This window comes from Heterodontus francisci, chromosome 43 (genome assembly GCF_036365525.1).
Source record: "Heterodontus francisci isolate sHetFra1 chromosome 43, sHetFra1.hap1, whole genome shotgun sequence".
In the NCBI taxonomy this organism is placed as follows: domain Eukaryota; kingdom Metazoa; phylum Chordata; class Chondrichthyes; order Heterodontiformes; family Heterodontidae; genus Heterodontus; species Heterodontus francisci.
In genome coordinates, this window is record NC_090413.1 from 29612179 (window position 1) to 29633304 (window position 21126).

The following is a 21126-nucleotide window of genomic DNA, read 5'->3' on the forward strand; positions in this document are numbered from 1 at the left end:
TTGAAAAGTGAGGACAAGGGGAACCCTGTCATGGTTCTGGGAGGGAGGGGAAGGGGTGAGGGTAGAGGTGCGGGGAATGGGTCGGACACAGTTGAGGGGCCCTGTCAACTACAGTGGGGGGAAATCCTCGGTTGAGGAAAAAGGTCATATCAGAAGCACCGTCATGGAAGGTAGCATCATCAGAGCAGATGCGTCGGAGACGGAGAAACTGGGAGAATGGAATGGAGTCCTTACAGGAGGTAGGGTGTGAAGAAGTGTAGTCGAGGTAGCTGTGGGAGTCGGTGGGCTTATAATGGATATTAGTAGACAACCTATCCCCAGAGCTGGAGACAGAGAAGTCGAGGAAGGGAAGGGAAGTGTCAGAGATGGACCATGTAAAGGTGAGAGAAGGGTGGAAATTGGAAGCAAAGTTGATTAAGTTTTCCAGTTCAGGGCAGGAGCAGGAAACAGCACCGATACAGTCATCAATGTACCGGAAAAAGAGTTGGGGGAGGGGGCCTGAGTAGGACTGGAACAAAGAATGCTCGACATATCCCACAAAAAGACAGGCATAACTAGGACCCATGCGGGTACCCATAGCGACACCTTTTACTTGAAGGAAGTGCGTGGAGTTGAAGGAGAAGTTGTTCAATGTGAGAACAAGTTCAGCCAGGCGGAGGAGGGTGGTGGTGGATGGGGACTGGTTGGGCCTCTGTTCCAGGAAGAAGCGGAGAGCCCTCAAACCATCCTGGTGGGGGATGGAGGTGTCGAGAGATTGGACGTCCATAGTGAAGAGGCGGCGGTTGGGACCAGGAAACTGGAAATTGTCAAAATGACGTAGGGCGTCAGAAGAGTCACGGATGTAGGTGGGAAGAGACTGGACCAGTGGAGAAAAGATAGAGTCTAGATAGGAAGAAATAAGTTCAGTGGGGCAAGAGCAGGCTGACACAATGGGTCTGCCGGGACAGTCCCGTTTGTGGATTTTGGGAAGGAGGTAGAAGCGGGCTGTCCGGGGTTGTGGGACTATGAGGTTGGAAGCTGTAGAGGGAAGATCTCCAGAGGAGATCTACTTGTGCTGCTGCCTTCAGTGATCTATGGACAAGTACACCAAGGATGCCACAATCCATTGTATAGTCCCTTGCCTTGTTAGTCCTCCCAAAGTGCATCACCTCACACTTCTCAGGATTAAATTCCATTTGCTACTGCTCCACCCATCTTAATAGCCCATCTATATCGTCCTGTAATCTAAGGCTTTCCTCCTCACTATTTACCGACACCACCAATTTTCATGTCGTCTGCGAACTTACTGATCATACTTCGTATATTTTGGAAGGTCGAATTTGAATGCAGAATACAGGCTTAAAGACAGGATTCTTGGCAGTGTGGAGGAACAGAGGGATCTTGGGGTCCACGTCCATAGATCCCGCAAAGTTGCCACCCAAGTTGATAGGGTTGTTAAGAAGGCGTATGGGGTGTTGGCTTTCATTAACAGGGGGATTGAGTTTAAGAGCCGTGAGGTTATGCTGCAGCTCTATAAAGCCCTGGTTAGACCACACTTGGAATATTGTGTTCAGTTCTGGTCGCCTCATTATAGGAAGGATGTGGAAGCTTTAGAGAGGGTGCAGAGGAGATTTACCAGGATGCTGCCTGGACTGGAGGGCATGTCCTATGAAGAAAGATTGAGGGAGCTAGGGCTTTTCTCATTGGAGCGAAGAAGGATGAGAGGTGACTTGATAGAGGGGTACAGGATGATGAGAGGCATAGATAGAGTGGATAGCCAGAGACTTTTTCCCAGGGCGGAAAGGGCTATCACCAGGGGGCATAATTTTAAGGTGATTGGAGGAAGGTTTAGGGGAGATGTCAGAGGTAGGTTCTTTACACAGAGAGTGGTGGGTGTGTGGAATGCACTGCCAGCGGTGGTAGTAGAAGCAGATACATTAGGGACATTTAAGCGACTCTTGGATAGGTATATGGATGATAGTAGAATGAAGGGTATGTAGGTACTTTGATCTTAGAGTAGGTTAAAGGGTCGGCACAACATCGTGGGCCGAAGGGCCTGTACTGTGCTGTTCTATGTTCTATATTCACATCTAAATTAATGTACACTACAACCAGTAAGAGTCCCAGCACCAATCCCTGCAGTACCCCACTGGTCATAGGCCTCCATTCACAAAAACAACCCTCGACCATCACTCTCTGCCTCCTGCCACTAAGCCATGCGGGACCTCATCAAAAGCCTTACTGAAGACCATGTAGACGACATCAACTGCTTTACCCTCATCTGCACCTCTAGTCACCTTGAAAAATTCAATCAAATTTGTTAGACACGATCTCCCCCTGACAAAGCTGTGCTGACTATCCCTGATTAATCCCTGCCTCTCCAACTAGAGTAATCCTGTTTCAGAACAGGATAGGGTGGCAGTGGCGCAGTGGTTAGCACCACAGCCTCACAGCTCCAGCGACCCGGGTTCAGTTCTGGGAACTGCCTGTGCGGAGTTTGCAAGTTCTCCCTGTGTCTGCGTGGGTTTCTGCCGGGTGCTCCGGTTTCCTCCCACCTCCAAAAGACTTGCAGGTTGATAGGTAAATTGGCCATTGTAAATTGCCCCTAGTGTAGGTAGGTGGTAGGAGAATGGTGGGGATTTGGTAGAGAATATGGGGTTAATGTAGGATTAGTATCGATGGGTGGTTGTTGGTCGGCACAGACTCGGTGGGCCGAAGGGCCTGTTTCAGTGCTGTATCTCTAAATAAATAAAGAATTTTTTCCAATAATTTCCCTACCACTGATGTTAGACTCACCGGCCTGTAATTACCTGGTTTATCCCTGCTACCGTTCTTGAATAATGGTACCACATTCGCTGTCCTCCAGTCCTCTGGTACCTCTCCTGTGGCCAGAGAGGATCTGAAAATTTGTGTGTCAGAGCCCCCGCTATCTCCTCCCATGCCTCACATCGCAGGCTGGGATACATCTCATCTGGGCCTGGGGATTTATCCACCTTTAAGCCCACTAATACAGCTAATACTTCCTCCCTTTCAATGCTAATTTGATCAAGTATATCACAATCCCCCTCCCTGATCTCTACAGCTACATCGTCCCTCTCCATAGTGAACACAGATGAAAAGTAATCATTCAACACTTCACCTACGTCCTCCGACTCCACACACAGATTGCCTCTTTGATCCCTAATGGGCCCCACTTTTTCCCTGGTTATCCTTTTGCCCCACCATACTTATAAAACACATTGGGATTTTCCTTTAACATGTCTGCCAATGAGATTTTTCATGCCCCCTCTTTGCTCTCCTAATTACTTTTTTTTTTAAGTACTCCCCTACACTTTCTATACTCCAAGGCCTCCGCTGTTTTCAGCACTCTGAATCTGCCATTCGCCTCCTTTTTTTTCCCCTTATCCAATCTTCTATATCCCTTGACCTGTTGGTCCTACTCTTCACCTTTACAGGAACATGCTGCACTTGAACCCTCACAATTTCCCTACTAAATGACTCCCACTGGTCTGATGTAGACTTTCCTATAAGAAGCTGCTCCCAGTTCACTTTAGCCAGATCTTGTTTCATCATACTGAAATCAGCCTTCCCCCAATTCAGTACCTTTATTTCCAGTCCATTTTTGTCCTTTTCCATAACTACCTTAAATTGTTCAGAGTTATGGTCAGTATCCTCAAAATGCTCCCCCACTGCCACTTCTACCCCTTGTCCAGCTTCATTCCCTAGGATTAAGTCCAGTACCGCCCCTCCGTGCTGGCTCAAAAAGCTCTCCTGAATGCACTTGAAGAATTCTGCCCCCTTTAAGCTTTTTGCACTAATACTATCCCCTCTAATATAGGGGAAGTTGAAATCCCCTATTATTGCACCTCTGAGATTTGCCTACATATCTGCTCCTCTACCACTGCCTGACTGTTTGGAGGCCTGTAGTACACTCCCAGCCAAGTGACAACCCCCTTTTTGTTTTAGTTCTACCTGTATGGCCTCATTTGAGGAACCTTCTAAGATATCATCCCTCCTTACTGCAGTAATTGTCTCCTTGATCAACAGTGCAATACCACCTCCTCTTTTACCCCCTCCCCTATCACGTCTGAAGATTCTATACCCTGGGATATTAAGCTGCCAGTCCTGCCCTTCCCTCAACCATGTCTCAGTAATAGCAATATCATATTCCCATGTGTTAATCAACGCCCTCAATTCATCTGCCTTACTAGTAAGACTCCTTGTGCTAAAATAGATACAATCCAGCCTTGCATTATTTGCCTGAGCCTTAACAGATCTACATTTACTCTGACCTCCGGACTGACTTAGCTTCACATTTATATTTGATTGTACATCACCCCCATCTCCCTGCCAAATTAGTTAGAACCGCCCCTACCACACCAACAGTAATAGCAAACCTCCCAGCAAGGATGTTGGTCCCTTTCTGGTTCAGGTGCAACCCGTCCATCTTATACAGATCCCACCTTCACCAGAAACAGGCCCAGTGATCCAAGAATCTAAACCCTCCCTCGTGCACCATTTCCCCAACCATGCATTCATCTGCTCTAACCTCCTATTCATATACTCACTAGCCCATGGTACCAGATGAAACCTAGAGATTACAACCTTTGAGGTCCTACTTTTTAATGTCTACCTATGTCATTGGTACCAACGTGGACCATGACCTCCAGCTGTGCACCCTCACCCTCCAGAATACTTTGTAGCTGCTCAGTGATATCCAAGACCTTTGCACCAGGGAGGCAACATACTATCCTGGAATCACGTCTGCGACCACAGAAAAGCTTATCTGTTCCTCTAGCCATAGAATTCCCTACCACTATTGCTCTCTTGTCCTTTTTTCTCCATCCCAGCACAGCCGAGTAAGCCATGACAATCCTTTCCTGACTCTCAGTGCATTCTCCAGAGGAACCCTCTCTCTCTCATCGGTACTCAGAACTGAATACCAGTTAGAAAGTGGGATGTCCTCTGGGGACTCCTGCGCTACCTACCCTGACTTCTTTGTCCATCCGGCAGCCACCCCCCAACTGTGCTTGCCTAAGCACCGGCTTGACTACCTCACTAGTCCTGCACCTCACGGATGTGCCACAGTGACTCCAGCCGCCGCTCGAGCTCCGAAACCCGAAGCTCAAACTTCTGCAACCGGAGACACTTTCTGCAGACATGTTCGCCACGGTCACATGGCCCCTCTCTACAAATAATCATAGCTCACAGGCACAGCAAGCGTGGGGTTCAGGTTTATCCTTTTTAAAATGAGGCAATCCTAAAATTAGAACATTAACAGAAGCAGGAGCAGAGCCTACAGCCCATCGAACCTCCTCTGCCATTTAATAAGATCATAGCTGATCTCATCTTGGCCTCAATGCCACCTTCCTGCCTGATTCCCTTAACACTCACCTTCCCTCTAGTTCAAGAATGTCTATCTTAACCTTGAAGATCTTCAATGACTCAGCCTCCACAGCTGTCTGGTGTAGAGAATTCCAAAGATTTACCCCCTCATCTCAGTATTAAATGGACAGCCCCTTATTCTGAATCTGTACCCCTCGTTTTATTTCCTCATGAGGGGAAACATCCTGTTGCCATCTATCTTGTCCAGCCCCCTCAGAATTGTATGTTTCAATAAGATCACCTCATTCTTCTGATACGACAACCCCTTCAGCCTAGGAATCAACCTAGATTGCATCCTGCCATAGTGGAAATGGAGTGCTTTTTTAAAACAAAATCCATTAATGAGATTTGGGCCTCGCTGGTAAGGCCAGTACTGCGAATTCCCAATTGCCCCCAAGAAGATGGTGTGTCATCTTGAATTGCTGCAGTCCATCTGGTGGTGAAGGTATACGCACAGTGCTGCTGGGTAGTTACAAGATTTTGACCCAGTGAGTGAAGAAACGGTTATACTTTCAATTCAGTATAGTATGGGACTTGGAGGGGTACTTGCAGGTGGTGGTGTTCCCATATGTCTGCTGCCCTTGTTCTTCTAGGTGGTAGGGGTCATATGTTTGGAAGGTGCTGTCGAAGGAGCCTTGGCAAGTTGCTGCAGCAAGCTTGTAGATGGTACACACTATGCTACTGTGCGCTAGTGGTGGATGGGGTGTCAATCAAGTAGGCTGCTCTGTCCTGAATGCTGTCAATGTTGTTGCAGGCAATTGGGGAACATTCCATCACACTGCTGCCTTGTGACTTGTAGGTGAACTGGCTGGTCCAGTTAAGTTTCTGGTCAACGGCAACCCCCAGGATGATTATGGTGGTGGGGGCTTCAGCAATGGTAATGCCGTTGGATGTCAAGGGGAGATGGTTAGATGCTCTTTGGAGATGGTCATTGCCTGGCAGTTATGATAAAGATGTTACTTGGCACTTATCAGCCTATGCCTAATGTTGTCTAGGTCTTTCTGCATGCAGACACAGTGCTTCAGTATCAGAAGCTATACAATCAGCAGACATTCCCACTTCTAACCTTATAACGGAGGGTCAGTCATTGATGACGCAGCTGAAGATGATTGGGCCTAGGACCCTGTTTCAGGAGTCCCTCAGGGCAGTGTCCTGGGGCTGAGATGATTCAACCATCTTTGTTGGTTCTGGGTATGACTCCAACCAGTCTCCCGTCCCACTCCAATTCCCATCTTGCAAGGGCTCCTCACTGCCACACTGGGTCAAATGCTGCCTTAATGTTAACAGTCACATTCACCTTACCTCTGGAGTTCAGCTCAGTTGTCCATGTTTGGACCAAGGCTGTAATGAGGTTGGTAACTGAGTCACCCTGGCAGTAACCAACATTTGGGTAGCTGCCCTAATATCTCATGTGGCTCAGTTCAAATGTTTGCTTTATAATGCTCCTGTGAAGTGCCTCATTACATTAAAGGAGCTGTATAAATACAAGTTGTTGTCTAACTGAGCACACCAGGCGGTATATTTACTACAAAGCCTGCAGGCTGACCATCACTACCCAGCCTGGCCCTGCAATGCCCAGCAAACTGAAACCAAACATTGGAGGCTCAAATAAAAACAATGTTGGAAACACTCACGTCAGGCAGCATTTGTGAAGGGAGTTCAGGTTAACATTTCAGGTCAATAACCTTATGTCAGTTACTGAACTGAAACATTAACCCAACTTTCCTCTCTGCAGGCACAGCCTGACCAGCTGAGTTTCCAGCTCTTGGTTTCTGTTTAGGTTTCCAGAATCAGCAATTTGCATGTTTTATTGGAAACACCAAGTCAGGACAGTCACTGTATTTAGATCCTTTTACAATCTGCAACAGCTTTGGCCCTTGAGGTGTCTGTGATGTACCTATAATTGCACAAGGTGTTTGAGTCAAGTTGTGCTGTAACTGTGCATCTTTATAAATTACCCTGTTGCTCCTGCATGTGAAGCTATCATAATTGCCCCCTACATCACAAACTATATTATGCATTGACTATGGTTCAAAGGAGAGCAGCTTGAAGCTTTGCGACATACTAATTTGACAACAGGCAACCAAAACACAGGGACCCTGCACTCTGGCTGACAAAAACCAATGGCAACTGCAGATCAAGGGAGATAGTCAAGCAGGAAAGTGAATCTGTGAAACAGTGCTGCACAAGGTTCATATTTAGTTCTTGTATAACACTGTACACAACCCCGAGGAAAGGTAATGTCAGGATAAGCAGTGGGTGGGTTCCAGAGCACACTACAACAGAATGTGGTCACAGTGTTTGGCCACCTGGAGTCTATAACAGGGTGAGGGGAAAAAACTGATTTGACTAGAATTTAATGCTTGGAGCAGCTGAATTCCAGTCTCTGCTACAAGTCTATGGCAATGTTGCTCTTTGACTGACTTGGAGCCCAGGCTCTGCTGTTGCTATCTCCAGTGGACATTCCATACAAACTCCATACTCAATCCCACAATTCCAGGCATTCACAGCTTACATACTCTCGAAAATTTAGTAGCTCAGTACTCAATTTCCCGGACATTGATGCTGAGAACACATGATTGCAAATGCTGGCAACGCCCACATCCCACAAACAAACAATTAAAAAAAAATCATTGGCCTTACATCAGGTGCTAGGAGGGTAGAATGCAGGGTTTACAGCTGGTGAACCTCAATACCATTTGGCTGTAGCCCCACAGGGCAAGAGTAGAGGTCAGAGATACACAATGTTACCCCCCTGCTCACCATCATTCTTTAGGCAGACAGACCTGCTCCCAGGTCCCACCCAGTAAAGGCCTGCTACCCGACCTGAATCCAACGGGACCTGACGACATGTGTCGGGTTCGGGCCGGGTTGGACGCACTCTCACAGGTAAGTGGCTTTAATGTTAATTTAATTTTTGGAGTAGAAAGGTGGTTTTGTTAGTTATTTTAAGCTTGTGCAGATCAGCAAAGTGAAAAACGGAAGGCAAGTTAACTGATGGTCGGGTCGGGTGCAGGAAAAAAAAAAATGGAAGGACTCGGGCCGGATGTGGTTCTATCGGGCTCAGGTCAGGTTTTTTATTTTTGTAGACCTGAGCAGGCTTTTACCACCCAGTTGCTCTAAAGGTGGAAACAGAAAATGCTGGAAATACTCAGCAGGTCAGGCAGCATCTGTGGAGAGAGAGTTAATGTTTCAGGTTGATGACCTTTCTGTTCCTGAGGTTCAGCTTCTCACTACAAGTTGTAACCTGCGGGTACACAACCACATGCGGTCAATGCAGCTGAACCCTGGGCATAGAGAAAGGCCACAACCCAAGTCCCATCGAGATTATTCTTAATACAACAGGAATAAAAAAAGACAAGACAGACGCAAACTAGAGTCACAAGAAACCAATTTTAGTCCATAAGAAAAAGAAAAACAAATTTATACATAAAATGAGAAAAAAATCTCAGTTGAGCAAAGGTGCAAGCGGCCGGCATTACATTGATCAAATTACAGGAAACACACCGCACATTTACAAATATACAACTCAAAGTAAAAGGGGACAACAGCACAACATTAGTACAAGATAGGAGGGAGGGTACAGTTCAGTGAGTCAAACAAAGGTTCGGCAATGAGAGCATCTGAGAAAGACATCAACCCCCTCACCACCCACCTAATGTGAAGACCAGCAACCCCCACCCACTGCTTGTTCAGCATCCACCCAACGTGTGAAGACATTCCCTGACAAAATGACATACCTTTGCAAACTGGCCTGTGCACAGGCCAGATGGTGGCTGTTCTGTTCAGTTAGTTATGCTTTGGCTTCTGCTTCAAACACAATGACTTCCCTCTTAATGTTGTACTCAATCATCAGGTGGCATCTTCCCAGGACCAGAGACTGAGAAAATAGCTTTAGTGAAAGGTGGTGTGTTTAAACAAAGCTCCTTGCTTAGATTTTCCGAGGAGGCTAGGTTGTCATGGAAGCAGCAAGGTACAGAGTGGGCACTAGGTATTTCCATTTGAATACAGAGAGTGGTTAGAACAGTCAGCAGGAAATGGTAACAGGCAGCGCACAAGACTGTGGCCTGTTCTCAGATACTCCCTTTCCCTGAACCAACTTTCACAGTTTAAAGAGACAGTATTCTTCCTCTGCACAATCCATTTTGTAAACTTACTCCCAAAAAAACTCCTGATCAGGGCAGTTAAAAACAGTCAAGAATTAAATATGGTTAGTTTTATGGTGTCTGTGTAATTGGGAACTTCTATTTAGTATCGACAGAAAATAAAAACTAAAGTTAAACTATCTTTTATAAGCCACCGCAATTAGTGCCAACAATAAATCATTACCACTGCACATAGTGACACCAACACACCCCATCTCCTGCAGTACAAAGTGATCCTCACAAAAGGAAGAGCCCTCAGGTGCAAGAGTCCATCACAACTGGATGGCCAAAGAATTCACCCAGTACAAACTCTACACGTAGGGCCTACTAACTGCGGCAGGACCACTGGGACTGGGAGGTGTACAGAAATTCCAGACCCGTCCCCCCCCGCCCCCCACTATCACATAATGATGATGCCCGAGCTTTCTGAAAAGTCACTGACCAAACCAGGACTCAATGTGACCAGTAAGCAAGATACAGCAAGTCCTGCTGCTTGCCTTGGAGCTGTGACAGATGGAGCGAGGACCTAGAATTCAAATCCAGACAAGATTTTTCATCTGGTTTTTATATTAAAAAATTAAAGTACGTGCAATGGAATTTTGTTACAAGTAAACACATCGGACACCCTGTAAAATGTCTGTCATTTCCAGATGAGCCCCCATCTCACTTCTCTCTCCCTCTCTGGGAGAAACGACTGCTCTGGAGACCTATGGGAGAAGGCGAGGCGGGTGTGTGGGAGGGGGGTCGAAGGGGTCCCACCTTCTCTTTGTCCCAGTTCCAACTGCCTACAGCACCATATCAAGGTATACTCAAACAACTGAAAGAAGTCGTTCAGCCATTAAGCTCCTGTTAAAAAAAGTTTTGATTTTTCTCTGGTACCCCCCTTTCCCATGGAAATGACAGTTAGTGCAGAGAGCGTACTAAAACTTCTTGCTCAGTTAAAACAAAGCAGCCCGATCTGTCCCTTGCCCTGTCACCATCCCCAACCCCTCCAATCCTGCATCTGCCAGCAATATATTCAGGTTACATTTTGATTACATTGCTTTATTTCTATGAATATTTAGGAAAGTATGTACTGTATTGCACATGCAACATTCGCAATCCACAAGCACCTAAGCAGCTAGTCAGACAGTCCCAAGGTACAGCCAGATAAATCCAACCATTTGCTTCCAGAGGACAGGGCAGAAGAGCACTATAAACCCTTGAACAGATTCATTCATCTTCAATGCTCACTCTCCCCTCAGTGCCGCTGCTGTGTGCAGACACAGTTATCAACTAAACACAAAACATTAATAAATTAAAAATAGACTCACACGAACATACAAGCTACTGGCAGGAACATCAAGCACAGGATTCATCAGGGTTCACTGCAACCAACACAAAACACGGATACCTTCCCACCCTTGATGTCTGTTCACAAATGATAAAGATTTGTGGTTACTTCAGGAGAGATCAGGGTCATCAGTTTCATCCTTTCCTCCCATAGGGAATTCCATACCCATCACCTGGCTATAAAATCCCAGTCAACTCCTGAAGGTCCCTGTCACTCCAGTCTGGTGGCAATGGTGCAAGGTTCCTTCATAGGCAGTGTCAGTGCCACTTGGCTGCTGTAAAGACCCTAACTGCCAGTACCAAAGATGCCAGACACCAGGTGCTGCTCCATAAAACAATTAAAACATCTGAACTGTATGATTCTAGTCTATGTTTGGGAAAGGTGTTACTTTTGGGAGTGTTTGCAGAAAGTTCAAACCCAAGAAATGTCAACCAAAAATAACTGAGTCGGAGGTCCCTCACAAGGTTAAAATACAAGGAATGAAATCCCCACTTTTTAGGGGAAGATAGGCAAGAAAACAGAAAACTCAGTGTGCTGCAGCAAGGATTAGGACTAGCTGGTGAACACTAGCAATGGTTACTGGCCCAATATTCCTGCTCATTTACCACCCAACAGCAATTGTGATTAGGAACAAACTCCAGCCTGCCAATACTGGGGCCTTTTGTGCACTGAAGGGTTAACATGATCTGTAGACTCACTCAATGCTTGTGTGCACTTGTGAAGATGCACCAGTGACTAGGATCCACACAGTTCCCTGGCCCCATGACAGCCCCTTGACTTGCATCACCAAAAGCACATTCACCACCCTCCAGTGTTCTCAACTCATTAAAAACATGACTGGACTCCCACTGGAACACAACAGGTCAGAGACGACATCAGACACCAAAACAATCACCGGAATGAGGCACACAGCATCTCAAATATCCATTTTGATCCTTACCTCACTAGAATTTCTCACTCAATTGTTAAAAACAGTTAAAAATAATTTTCCAAACGCATTTCCTGTAAGTGAGGGGAAAAGATGCCATGTGAAATTGGGACAGGCAGGAATGTTTAGAGACATGGCACTGAAAAGGGGTCCCCTACCACACAGGTCAACTCAGTCCAAGGTGCAATGCCTGCTCTCTACTAATCTTGGCTGCCGTAACAGACCCTGGCAACGGTGATCCAGTGTGTGTGTGTGTGTGTGTGTGTGTGTGTGTGTGTGTGTGTGTGTGTGTGTGTGTGGGTTCTGAATCATGGACAGGACGGGTCTCAGATCTAACTCCCCCACATGTGAACAGCACAGACTGTCTGACAGGGGAGACACTGGGAGCCTGTGGGCCCCTTAGAACCGATCAGTGGAGGGGAGCTAGCCCATTTCAAAAACAAAATAATTGGCGCAGAAATCTCTCTTCAGACTATTGGTCCAAGAGTTACACAGGTGCATCTGAATTCTATCTCAACCATTTCAAAAATCACTCACATTGGTCACGGACATGAGGTAACATTGCTGCTAGATCGCACGAGAGAGAGAGAGACAGAGAGAGAGACAGAGAGAGAGACAGAGAGAGAGACAGAGAGAGAGACAGAGAGAGAGACAGAGAGAGAGACAGAGAGAGAGACAGAGAGAGAGACAGAGAGAGAGACAGAGAGAGAGACAGAGAGAGAGACAGAGAGAGAGACAGAGAGAGGAAGGAAGGGTATGTCATTGCAGGCAGCTACCAGACATCACTCCCCACACCATAGGTTCTCAGGGCTGCGTCCATCAGTTCCAGGCCTGACCTTCAGTCTACAGGTTCTGGATCAGCGAAGTTGCTGCAGGGTTGATCAAAACAGCGGGAAGCCATCTTTCGCGTTTTGGTGCCAGCAAGTTTAAAGAGAGCACGGGTGGGCACTTCCAACATAAAATCATTGTGTTTGACACCAATCGTTGAACATAAAATCGCAGCCAATGCACTGACCAAAGGCGATGCCACTGTAAATATACACCGTCCCAGGGCACGGCTGCCCTCTCTAGCATCCAATTCCCTGTCGTCACTAGCTACTCAGAACACTGGTGCTTCTCCCACTCCCCAATACAGCTGCTACAGACTGGTCAGTTCCTCGTCTGTGCAGCCAAAGGTCAACAATTCACCATCAGCCTCCAAGCGTCAAACCAGTTACATGGAGCTAATTACACATCTAAAAAAGAAAAGAGGTTACAAGTGCAACCAAGAATCTTTTTATAATAGGTTGGTGTTTTTTTCTCTTTTTGAACACTTGCCATTTCAATTTACACTTTTGTTTTAAAGATATGAAGACAAGAGGATGCAGCAGCACATTATCACAAAAACAAGCCCAAACAGTTCATTGTTTAACAGGGTATTGCCACAGCATGACAGTACAGACATGCTTCATTACAGTATCAAGGTACAGGCTTTCACCCCAGCCTCTCCCGCCCACTTCCGGCCTCTCAAGGGCAGCGGAAGGCTGAGCGTCACTCCACATTGGAACAATCCTTTACAACCCATCGGAAAAGATAGTGAAGCCTTGATCTACACACATATTACGACTCATTACGTTCTATTTAGAGATCACTAGACTATTACAGCTCACCTCCATGCAGTCTAGCTTTAAACAGTGACTCTCTTTTTGATGACTGCTGGGGTATCTATGCAACAATACAAAGCTCGGTATGCTTTCTAGTTTTGTGTTAAAAAAGTTTTTTTTAATTTTTAAAAACTTCTACTCTTAAACCATGGCACAAGCATCAAACTTGTGTTGTCCCAAATTTAGATGGACAAGGCCCTTTGAATCTAGCTGATTTTATTAATCTTATGGACTTCACTAAGCTTGCCTATATTTTAAATTTTTTTCCTAAATTTACCACACTTTTTGCCCCCTCCCAAGTTGTCCAACTGAGAGATTTGACCCTCGGGATCTTTGGAATGTCCCATGTGTAGTAGCAGACTTCCTCTTCAGAGAGAAGGCGTACAAGATCTTTCTGCCTAATTAATCCAGTTTGCTCTGGTTTAGAGGCTGCTCTCCCCCGATATTCTCGGAGAAAGGGGGCGTGTTTTTAGTCCCACCAACTCCACCCTAACCCCCCAATGACAGGGCAGTGCAACTCCTAGATGTGGATGATTTCCCAGTAGCCCTCCCAGCAACAGAAACCTGACAAAAGAAAGAGAGACAGACTTTAGTATTTATCCAGAGCATGACAGAAATTAAACAACATTAAAAGTCACAAGGACCCTAAGGGCCAATGCATCAGTTTAAAATTCCACAATTAAGCTACACTATAGTTGCTCCTCCCAACCCCACCAAAGCACACTTCAGCAACACCCTGAATCCATGCCAGCACACAGCCTGTCAGGACAGACCACTGTCAAGACACCGGGATTCCTTTCTGTGCTGGAGTATAATGTGAGAAGAGGACAAGAACTTCCCAACCTCACTCCCATTTCAAATCCCTTCGCGAGAAGTTTCTGCTTCCCAGCCTAAAGCCAGAAAACAGAAACCTCACACCAGGAGGAGAGAGAGAGCTTCCAACAACCCCAAATCTCAGTGAGATACCCACCTAGCAAGTTAGGTCAGGGAAATGCTGCAAGTTGGGGTGGGGGAGGAGGGGGGGTGCAAGAGTTGGAGAAATGCCTGACTTCACTCCTCAGTCAAACCTAAACCTCATGTCTGCCCAGTCTCAGGATGCCCACCTGACATTGTGTCCCTTAATTTCAGCTATACGCCATAGAACGCAGACAGCCGCTCCTTCAGAAGTGGTGGGAACTGCTCTGAAAACTGCTGCCAGTTCTCCTCACCAACCTGCTCCTTGAACCCATGCAAGATCTGAAAAGCAGGAAGAGACAAAATAGAACACCACCCTCCAGCGTAGAAAATAGTGAGTAACAGATCTCTGTGAAAGCTCATCCATCAGCTCTTTTGGTGGCAATGCAAGCAAGTTAAGACAACAGTCATAAATAAATATCCCCTTTACTTGCCATGGCTTTAAGTGTAACAAGTACAAAGGTAGGAGGGGTGCAGGGAAATGCATCACCCAGTGCAGCAGTCAGCCATACACATTACAGGGCTCCAGAGTCAATCCTGGGTCTGTGCTGAGTGAACTGTGCTCAGCCAGGGCAGCAGCGACATGCCTTGGTGCCCCTGCACTGGATCACTAACCAGTCATCCATGCTGGAAGGGACTTGGCTGCCTGGACCCACACAATAGCTTGCATTTACAACTGAGAAACATCCCAATGCACTTCGCAGGAGTGTAATCAGCATAACAAACTAAGTCAAAGATGGAGACATCAGGACCGGTGACCAAAAGCTTGGTCAAAGAAGTAGATTTTAAGGATCATCTTAAAAGGAGAGAGAGAGAGCTGGAGAGACAAAGAGGGTTGGAGAGGGAATTCCAGAACCTATAGCCTAAACGCAACAAAGGCATGTAGAACTTCAACAGCAGATAGGCCAAGGTAGGGGCAGAGACTGGTGATGTAACAGAGGTGAAATCGGTGGCCTTGATGGAGAGGATATGGGGTTGAAAGTTCAGCTCCAGTTCAAATGGGACAAACAGTGAGGAAGGAGCTGCAGTCACCTACCTAGGGTGTGGCTGTAGTGACCAACTGACATGGCATCAGATTATAAAGGTTTGATGGCTGAGAGGTGCGGGAAAAGACGACAATCCACAGAATGAGCACTCACCTTGTAAAACATGTCACGCAGGTCATCCTTTGGGCTCACCCATGAAGCAACAGCATCACAGAAGAAGATGAAGTCCTACAAGAAACAAATGCTGGGTTTTAATCTGTTAGCATGTACACTGACTGTTTTCCCTCCATGCACTGGAGATACAAGGCCCAGAAGATGCTTAAACCTTTTTGCATTAATTCCTGAGCACTGCTAGCAAGGCCAGCATTTATTACCCATCCCTAATTGCCCTCGAGAAGGTGGTGGTCGTGGTGGTGAGCTGCCTTCTTGAACCGCTGCAGTCCATGTGGTGTAGATACACCCACAGTGCTGTTAGGAAGGGAGTTCCAGGATTTTGACCCAGCGACAGTGAAGGAATGATACAGTTCCAAGTCAGGATAGTGTGTGGCTTGGAGAGGAACTAGCAGGTGGTGGTGTTCCCATGCGCCTGCTGTCCTTGTCCTTCTAGGTGGTAAAGGTCGTGGGCTTGGAAAGTGCAGTCATGGTAGATGGAATATAATGTGGAAAAATGAGAGGTTATCCACTTTGGTAGGAGGAATAGGTGTGCAGAGTATTTCTTAAATGGCAAGAGATTAGAAAGTGTAGATGTACAAAGGAACCATAGAACCATAGAAAAATTACGGCACAGAAGGAGGCCATTCAGCCCGTCGTGTCCATGCCGGCCGAACAAACAAGCCGCCCAATCTAATCCCACCTTCCAGCACCTGGTCCATAGCCTTGCAGGTTACAGCACTTCAGGTGCATGTCCAGGTACCTTTTAAAAGAATTGAGCGTTTCTGCCTCCACCACCAATCCGAGCAGTGAATTCCAGACACTCACCACCCTCTGGGTGATGTTTTTCCTCATGTCCCCTCTAATCCTTCTACCAATCATCTTAAATCTGTGCCCCCGGTAATTGACCTCTCTGCTAGGGGAAACAGGTCCTTCCTGTCTACTCTATCTAGGCCCCTCAATTTTGTACACCTCAATTAAGTCACCTCTCAGCATTCTCTGTTCTAGGAAAAACAACCCTAGCCTATCCAATCTTTCCCCATAGCTGCAACTTTCAAGCCCTGGCAACATTCTCGTAAATCTCCTCTGTACTCTCTCTCGAGAGCAATTATGTCCTTCCTGTAATGTGGTGACCAGAAATGTACGCAATACTCCAGCTGTGGCCTAACCAGCTTTTTATACAGTTCCAGCATCACATCCCTGCTTTTGTATTCTATACCTCAGCAATAAAGGAAGGCATTCCATATGCCTTCTTCACCACTTTATCTAGCTGTGCTGCCACCTTCAGGGACCTGTGGACATGCTCTCCAAGGTCTCTCACTTCCTCTACCCCTCTCGATATCCTCCCATTTATTGTGTATTCCCTCATTTTATTTGCTCTCCCCAAATGCAACACCTCACACTTCTCTGAGTTGAATTCCATTTGCCACTTTTCCACCCACTCAACCAAACCATTGATATCATTCTGGAGTCTACGGCTATCCTCTTCACTATCAACTACACGGCCAATTTTAGTGTCATCTGCAAATTTCCCAATCTTGCCTCCCACATTCAAGTCCAAATCGTTAATATATACCACAAACAGCAAGGCACCCAACACTGAACCCAGTGGAACACCACTGGAAACAGCTTTCCATTCACAAAAACATTAATTGACTACTACCCTTCGTTTCCAGTCCCTGAGAAAATTCTGGATCCAACCTGCCACCTTCCCCTGTATCCCATGGGCTTTCATTTTACTGACCAGTCTGCCATGCGGGACCTTGTCAAATGCCTTACAAAAGTCCATGTAAATCACATCCATTGCACTACCCTCATCAATCCTCCTGGTTACTAACTTGAGTTTTTTGAGGAAGAAAGTCATGAACTTCCCCTAATAAATCCATGCTGACTATTCCTGATTAATCCGTGCCTTTCCAAGTGACAGTTTATCCTATCCCTCAGAATTGATTCTAACAATTTACCCACCACCGAGGTCAGACTGATTAGCCTATAATTATTTGGCTTATCCTTCGCACCCTTTTTAAAAAATGGTACAGTGTTCACAGACCTCCAATCATCTGGTACTTCTCCTGTATCTAGTGAGGATTTGAAGATGATCCTCAGCACATCTGCTATTTCCTCCCTGGCTTCCTTTAACAACCTGGGATGCAATCCATCCGGCCCTGGTGATTTATCTACTTTCAAGGATGTCAGACCCTCTAGTACTTCCTCTCTCATTATGCTCATCGTATCTAATATTTCACACTCCTCCTCTTTAACTACAATGTCTGCATCAACCCTCTCCTTTGTGAAGACAGAGACAAAAAACTCATTAAAGAATCCTGCCTGCATCTTCTGCATCCATGTTTAAGTTCCCTTGTATATCTGATGGGCCCTACCCTTTCATTAGTTATCCTCTTGCTCTTAATGTACTGAAAAAACATCTTCAGATTTTCCTTGATTTTACCCCTGCCAATAGTTTTTCATGTCCTCTCTTTGCTTTTCTAATTTCCTTTTTTCTTCACCCCTGCACTTTCTATACTCCTCTAGGCTTTCTAAAGTATTAAGATTTTTATGATCATCGTAAGCTTTCTTTTTCTGCTTTAATTTACCCTGTAAGCTTCTATATAACCAGAGGGCTCTAGATTTGGCAGCACCACCCTTTATCTTTGTGGGGACATGTCTACACTGTGCCTGTAGAATCTCACTTTTGAATGCCTCCCACTGGTTTGCCACTGATTTTCCTTCAAGTAGCTGTATTCAACCACTTTCACCAGGTCACCTCAGTTACATAAAATTTGCCTTCCCTCAATTTAGAACCTTTACTCCTGTTTTATCATTGTCCTTTTCCATGATTATGCTAAAACATACTGTATTATGGTCACTATCTCCAAAATGGTCACCCACTGTTACTTCATCCACTTGCCCAGCTTCATTACCAAAGACTAAATCTAGAATTGCACCCCCTCTCGTTGGGCTCGTTACATGCTGGCTAAAAAAGTTCTTTTGAACATAGTTCAAGAATTTTGTCCCCTCTGTGCCCTTCACACTGTTTGTATCCCAGTTGATATTGGAGTAGTTGAAATCACCAACTATTATTGCCCTATAGTTTTTGCACTCAGAAATTTGCCTCCTTTTTTTGCCTCTTTATGTTCCGCTCACACTGTTTCCCACTCTGAGTGAACTGGGACCTGGGTGTCCTCACTGAAAGCTAACATGCAGGTACAGCAAGCAATTAAGGCTAATGGTATGTTGGCCTTTATTGCAAGAGGATTTGAGTACAGGAGTAGCAAAGTCTTGCTTCAATTGTACAGAACCTTGGTTAGACCGCACCTGGAGTACTGTGTGCAGTTTTAGTCCCCTTAGCTTCGGAAGGATATTATCGCCATAGAGGGAGTGCAATTAAGGTTCACCAGACCTGTTCCCAGGATGGCGGGACTGTCCTATGAGAAAGATTGAGGAAACTGGGCCTGTATTCTCTAGAGTTTTCAAGAATGAGGCGCGATCTTATTGAAACCTACAAAATATTTAAAGGGATAGATGCAGCTAAGATGTTTCCCCTGGTTGGGGAGTCTAGAATCAGGGAACACAATTTCAAAATAATAAGAAAGCCACTTAGGACAGAGATGAGGAGAAATTTCTTTACTCAGAGGGTTGTGAATCTTTGGAATTCTCTACCCCAGAGGGCTGTGGAAGCTCAGTCATTGAGCATGTTTAAAGCAGAGATTGACAGATTTATAAATACCAATGACATAAAAGGATATGGGGACAGTGTGGGAAAAAGGCATTGAAGTGGAAGATCAGCCATGATCGTATTGAATGGTGGAGCAGACTCAATGGGCTGAATAGCCTACTCCTGCTCCTATGTTCCTAAGGAGCCTTGTGTGTTGCTGCAGTGCATCTTGTAGATAGTACATACTGCTGCTATTGTGCAGTGGAGGAGGGAGTGAATATTTAAGGTGGTGGATGGGGTGCCAATGAAGCGGACTGCGTTGAGCTTGTGTTGTTGTTGGAGCTACACCCATCCAGGCAAGTGGAAAGTATTCCATCACACTCCTGTGTGCCTTATAGATGGTGGACAGACTTTGGGGAGTCAGGTAGTGAGTTACTCACTGCAGAGTTCCCAACCTCCGACCTGCTCTTGCAACCACAGTATTTACATGGCTGGTCCAGTTAAGTTTCTGGTCAATGGTAGCCCCCAGGATGTTGATGGTGGGGCTTATTCAGTGATGGTAATGCTGCTGAAGTCAATGGGAGATGGTTAGATTCTCTCTTGTTGGCAAGGATCATTGCCTGGAACTTAAGTAGCAAGTAATATTTGTGCCACATATCAGCCCAAGCCTGAATGTTGTACAGATCTTCTTGTGTGCAGCACGGACTACTTCAATAGCTGAGGAGTCACAAACGTGCAATATTCAGTACCAATCATCAGCGAACATCACTTCTGCCCTTATGTTGGAGGGAAGGTCATTGAGATGGTTGGGCCTAGGACACCACCTTGAAGACCTCCTGCATTAATGTCCTGGGGCTGAGATGATTGGCCTTCAACAACCACAACCATCTTCCTTTGTGTTAGGTATGTCTCCAACCAGTGGAGAGTTTTTCCCCAGATTCCCATTGACTTCAATTTTATTAGGACTCTTTGATGCCACACTGTCAAATGCTGCTTCATGCTAAGGGCAGTCACTCTCACCTCACCAGCACCAAACCAATGATCTACTTTAACCCAAAATACTTTCAGAGAATGCCTGGAACTGTGGAACCCCCAACACAACCCTGCCTCTCCCCACATGACACTGCAGAGTCTCAACTGGCTACAGTCCCACAAGCACTAGCTGCCCTCTGGTACCTCACCCACACAGCCATTCATGTAACACGGAGTGTCAGCAAGATATTTTACCATGAGGCATCCTAGATGAGCCCAATCCTGTTTTCATCCAAGATCAACATATTCCAGCAGTCACTGGATTGTGATCAGGAGCAGGAACTCTGGCTGAGATTCTCCTCTTTAACCCAGTGGTACTAGAGCCATGGCCACTCAGGCTGAGATCAGCCCACTCAGCACTGACCCAGGACCATCCTGGTCAGTGTGGCCCAGTCACATACCAGACCACCCAAAGGACATTTCCATACCTGCACCACACCCCCTGGATTAACTCCAATCATCATACAGATCCCACGGAATGCAGAATCCTTCTCTTCGTTATCACGGATGTTTCTCAAAGATGTGCACCTGTGAATTACAAAGCCACGTTGTAGGAGTCTGAAAGCAGAAATACTTGAATCTCCACCCCACTCGTGCCTGAGTATGGGTTTCAGCCGTAGCCAGTCCTCAGTGAAGCTGGCACACAGCATTGCCTCAAGCAGCTCATGAGTCAGAGTGGTTAGTTCATGTCTTACATCAGACAGCTCACCCCTTACCTCCAGACTGTACACATTGGATGGTCTGGAGCCAAACACAGAACAGAAGGAAAAGGAAATGAAACACTCACCATGGCCTGATGAACTGCTGTAGCATGGGGGCAACTTCCTGGGGACACACGTATCCAAGACGGCCGATGGTTATAGCTGTCGGGAGGAGAGAGAAAAAAATCAAACAGCATCCCCACCATCGTTTACAGCTTCTCCCAAAGTCAACACG

General features: G+C 46.1%; 2 protein-coding genes across 2 annotated transcripts in view; one reads left to right on the forward strand and one right to left on the reverse strand.

Annotated features, from left to right (window-relative positions):
- wdr83 (WD repeat domain containing 83) overlaps positions 1 to 8701 on the forward strand; it is a 14792-nt gene extending 6091 nt beyond the window's left edge. The window contains 3 exon segments of the mRNA XM_068021030.1: positions 6164 to 6241; positions 8141 to 8253; positions 8591 to 8701. Coding sequence (XP_067877131.1) covers positions 6164 to 6241; positions 8141 to 8253; positions 8591 to 8701 — 302 coding nt within the window.
- A 37-nt stretch (positions 8702 to 8738) lies between these two features.
- LOC137355805 (transportin-2) overlaps positions 8739 to 21126 on the reverse strand; it is a 41097-nt gene continuing 28709 nt past the window's right edge. The window contains exons 19-23 of the mRNA XM_068021338.1: positions 20978 to 21053; positions 20619 to 20718; positions 15507 to 15581; positions 14517 to 14649; positions 8739 to 13977 (exon numbers count right to left, since the gene is read on the reverse strand). Of these exons, the coding sequence (XP_067877439.1) occupies positions 14542 to 14649; positions 15507 to 15581; positions 20619 to 20718; positions 20978 to 21053 (359 nt within the window). The 3' untranslated portion in view covers positions 8739 to 13977; positions 14517 to 14541. The remainder of the gene's footprint in view (positions 13978 to 14516; positions 14650 to 15506; positions 15582 to 20618; positions 20719 to 20977; positions 21054 to 21126) is intronic.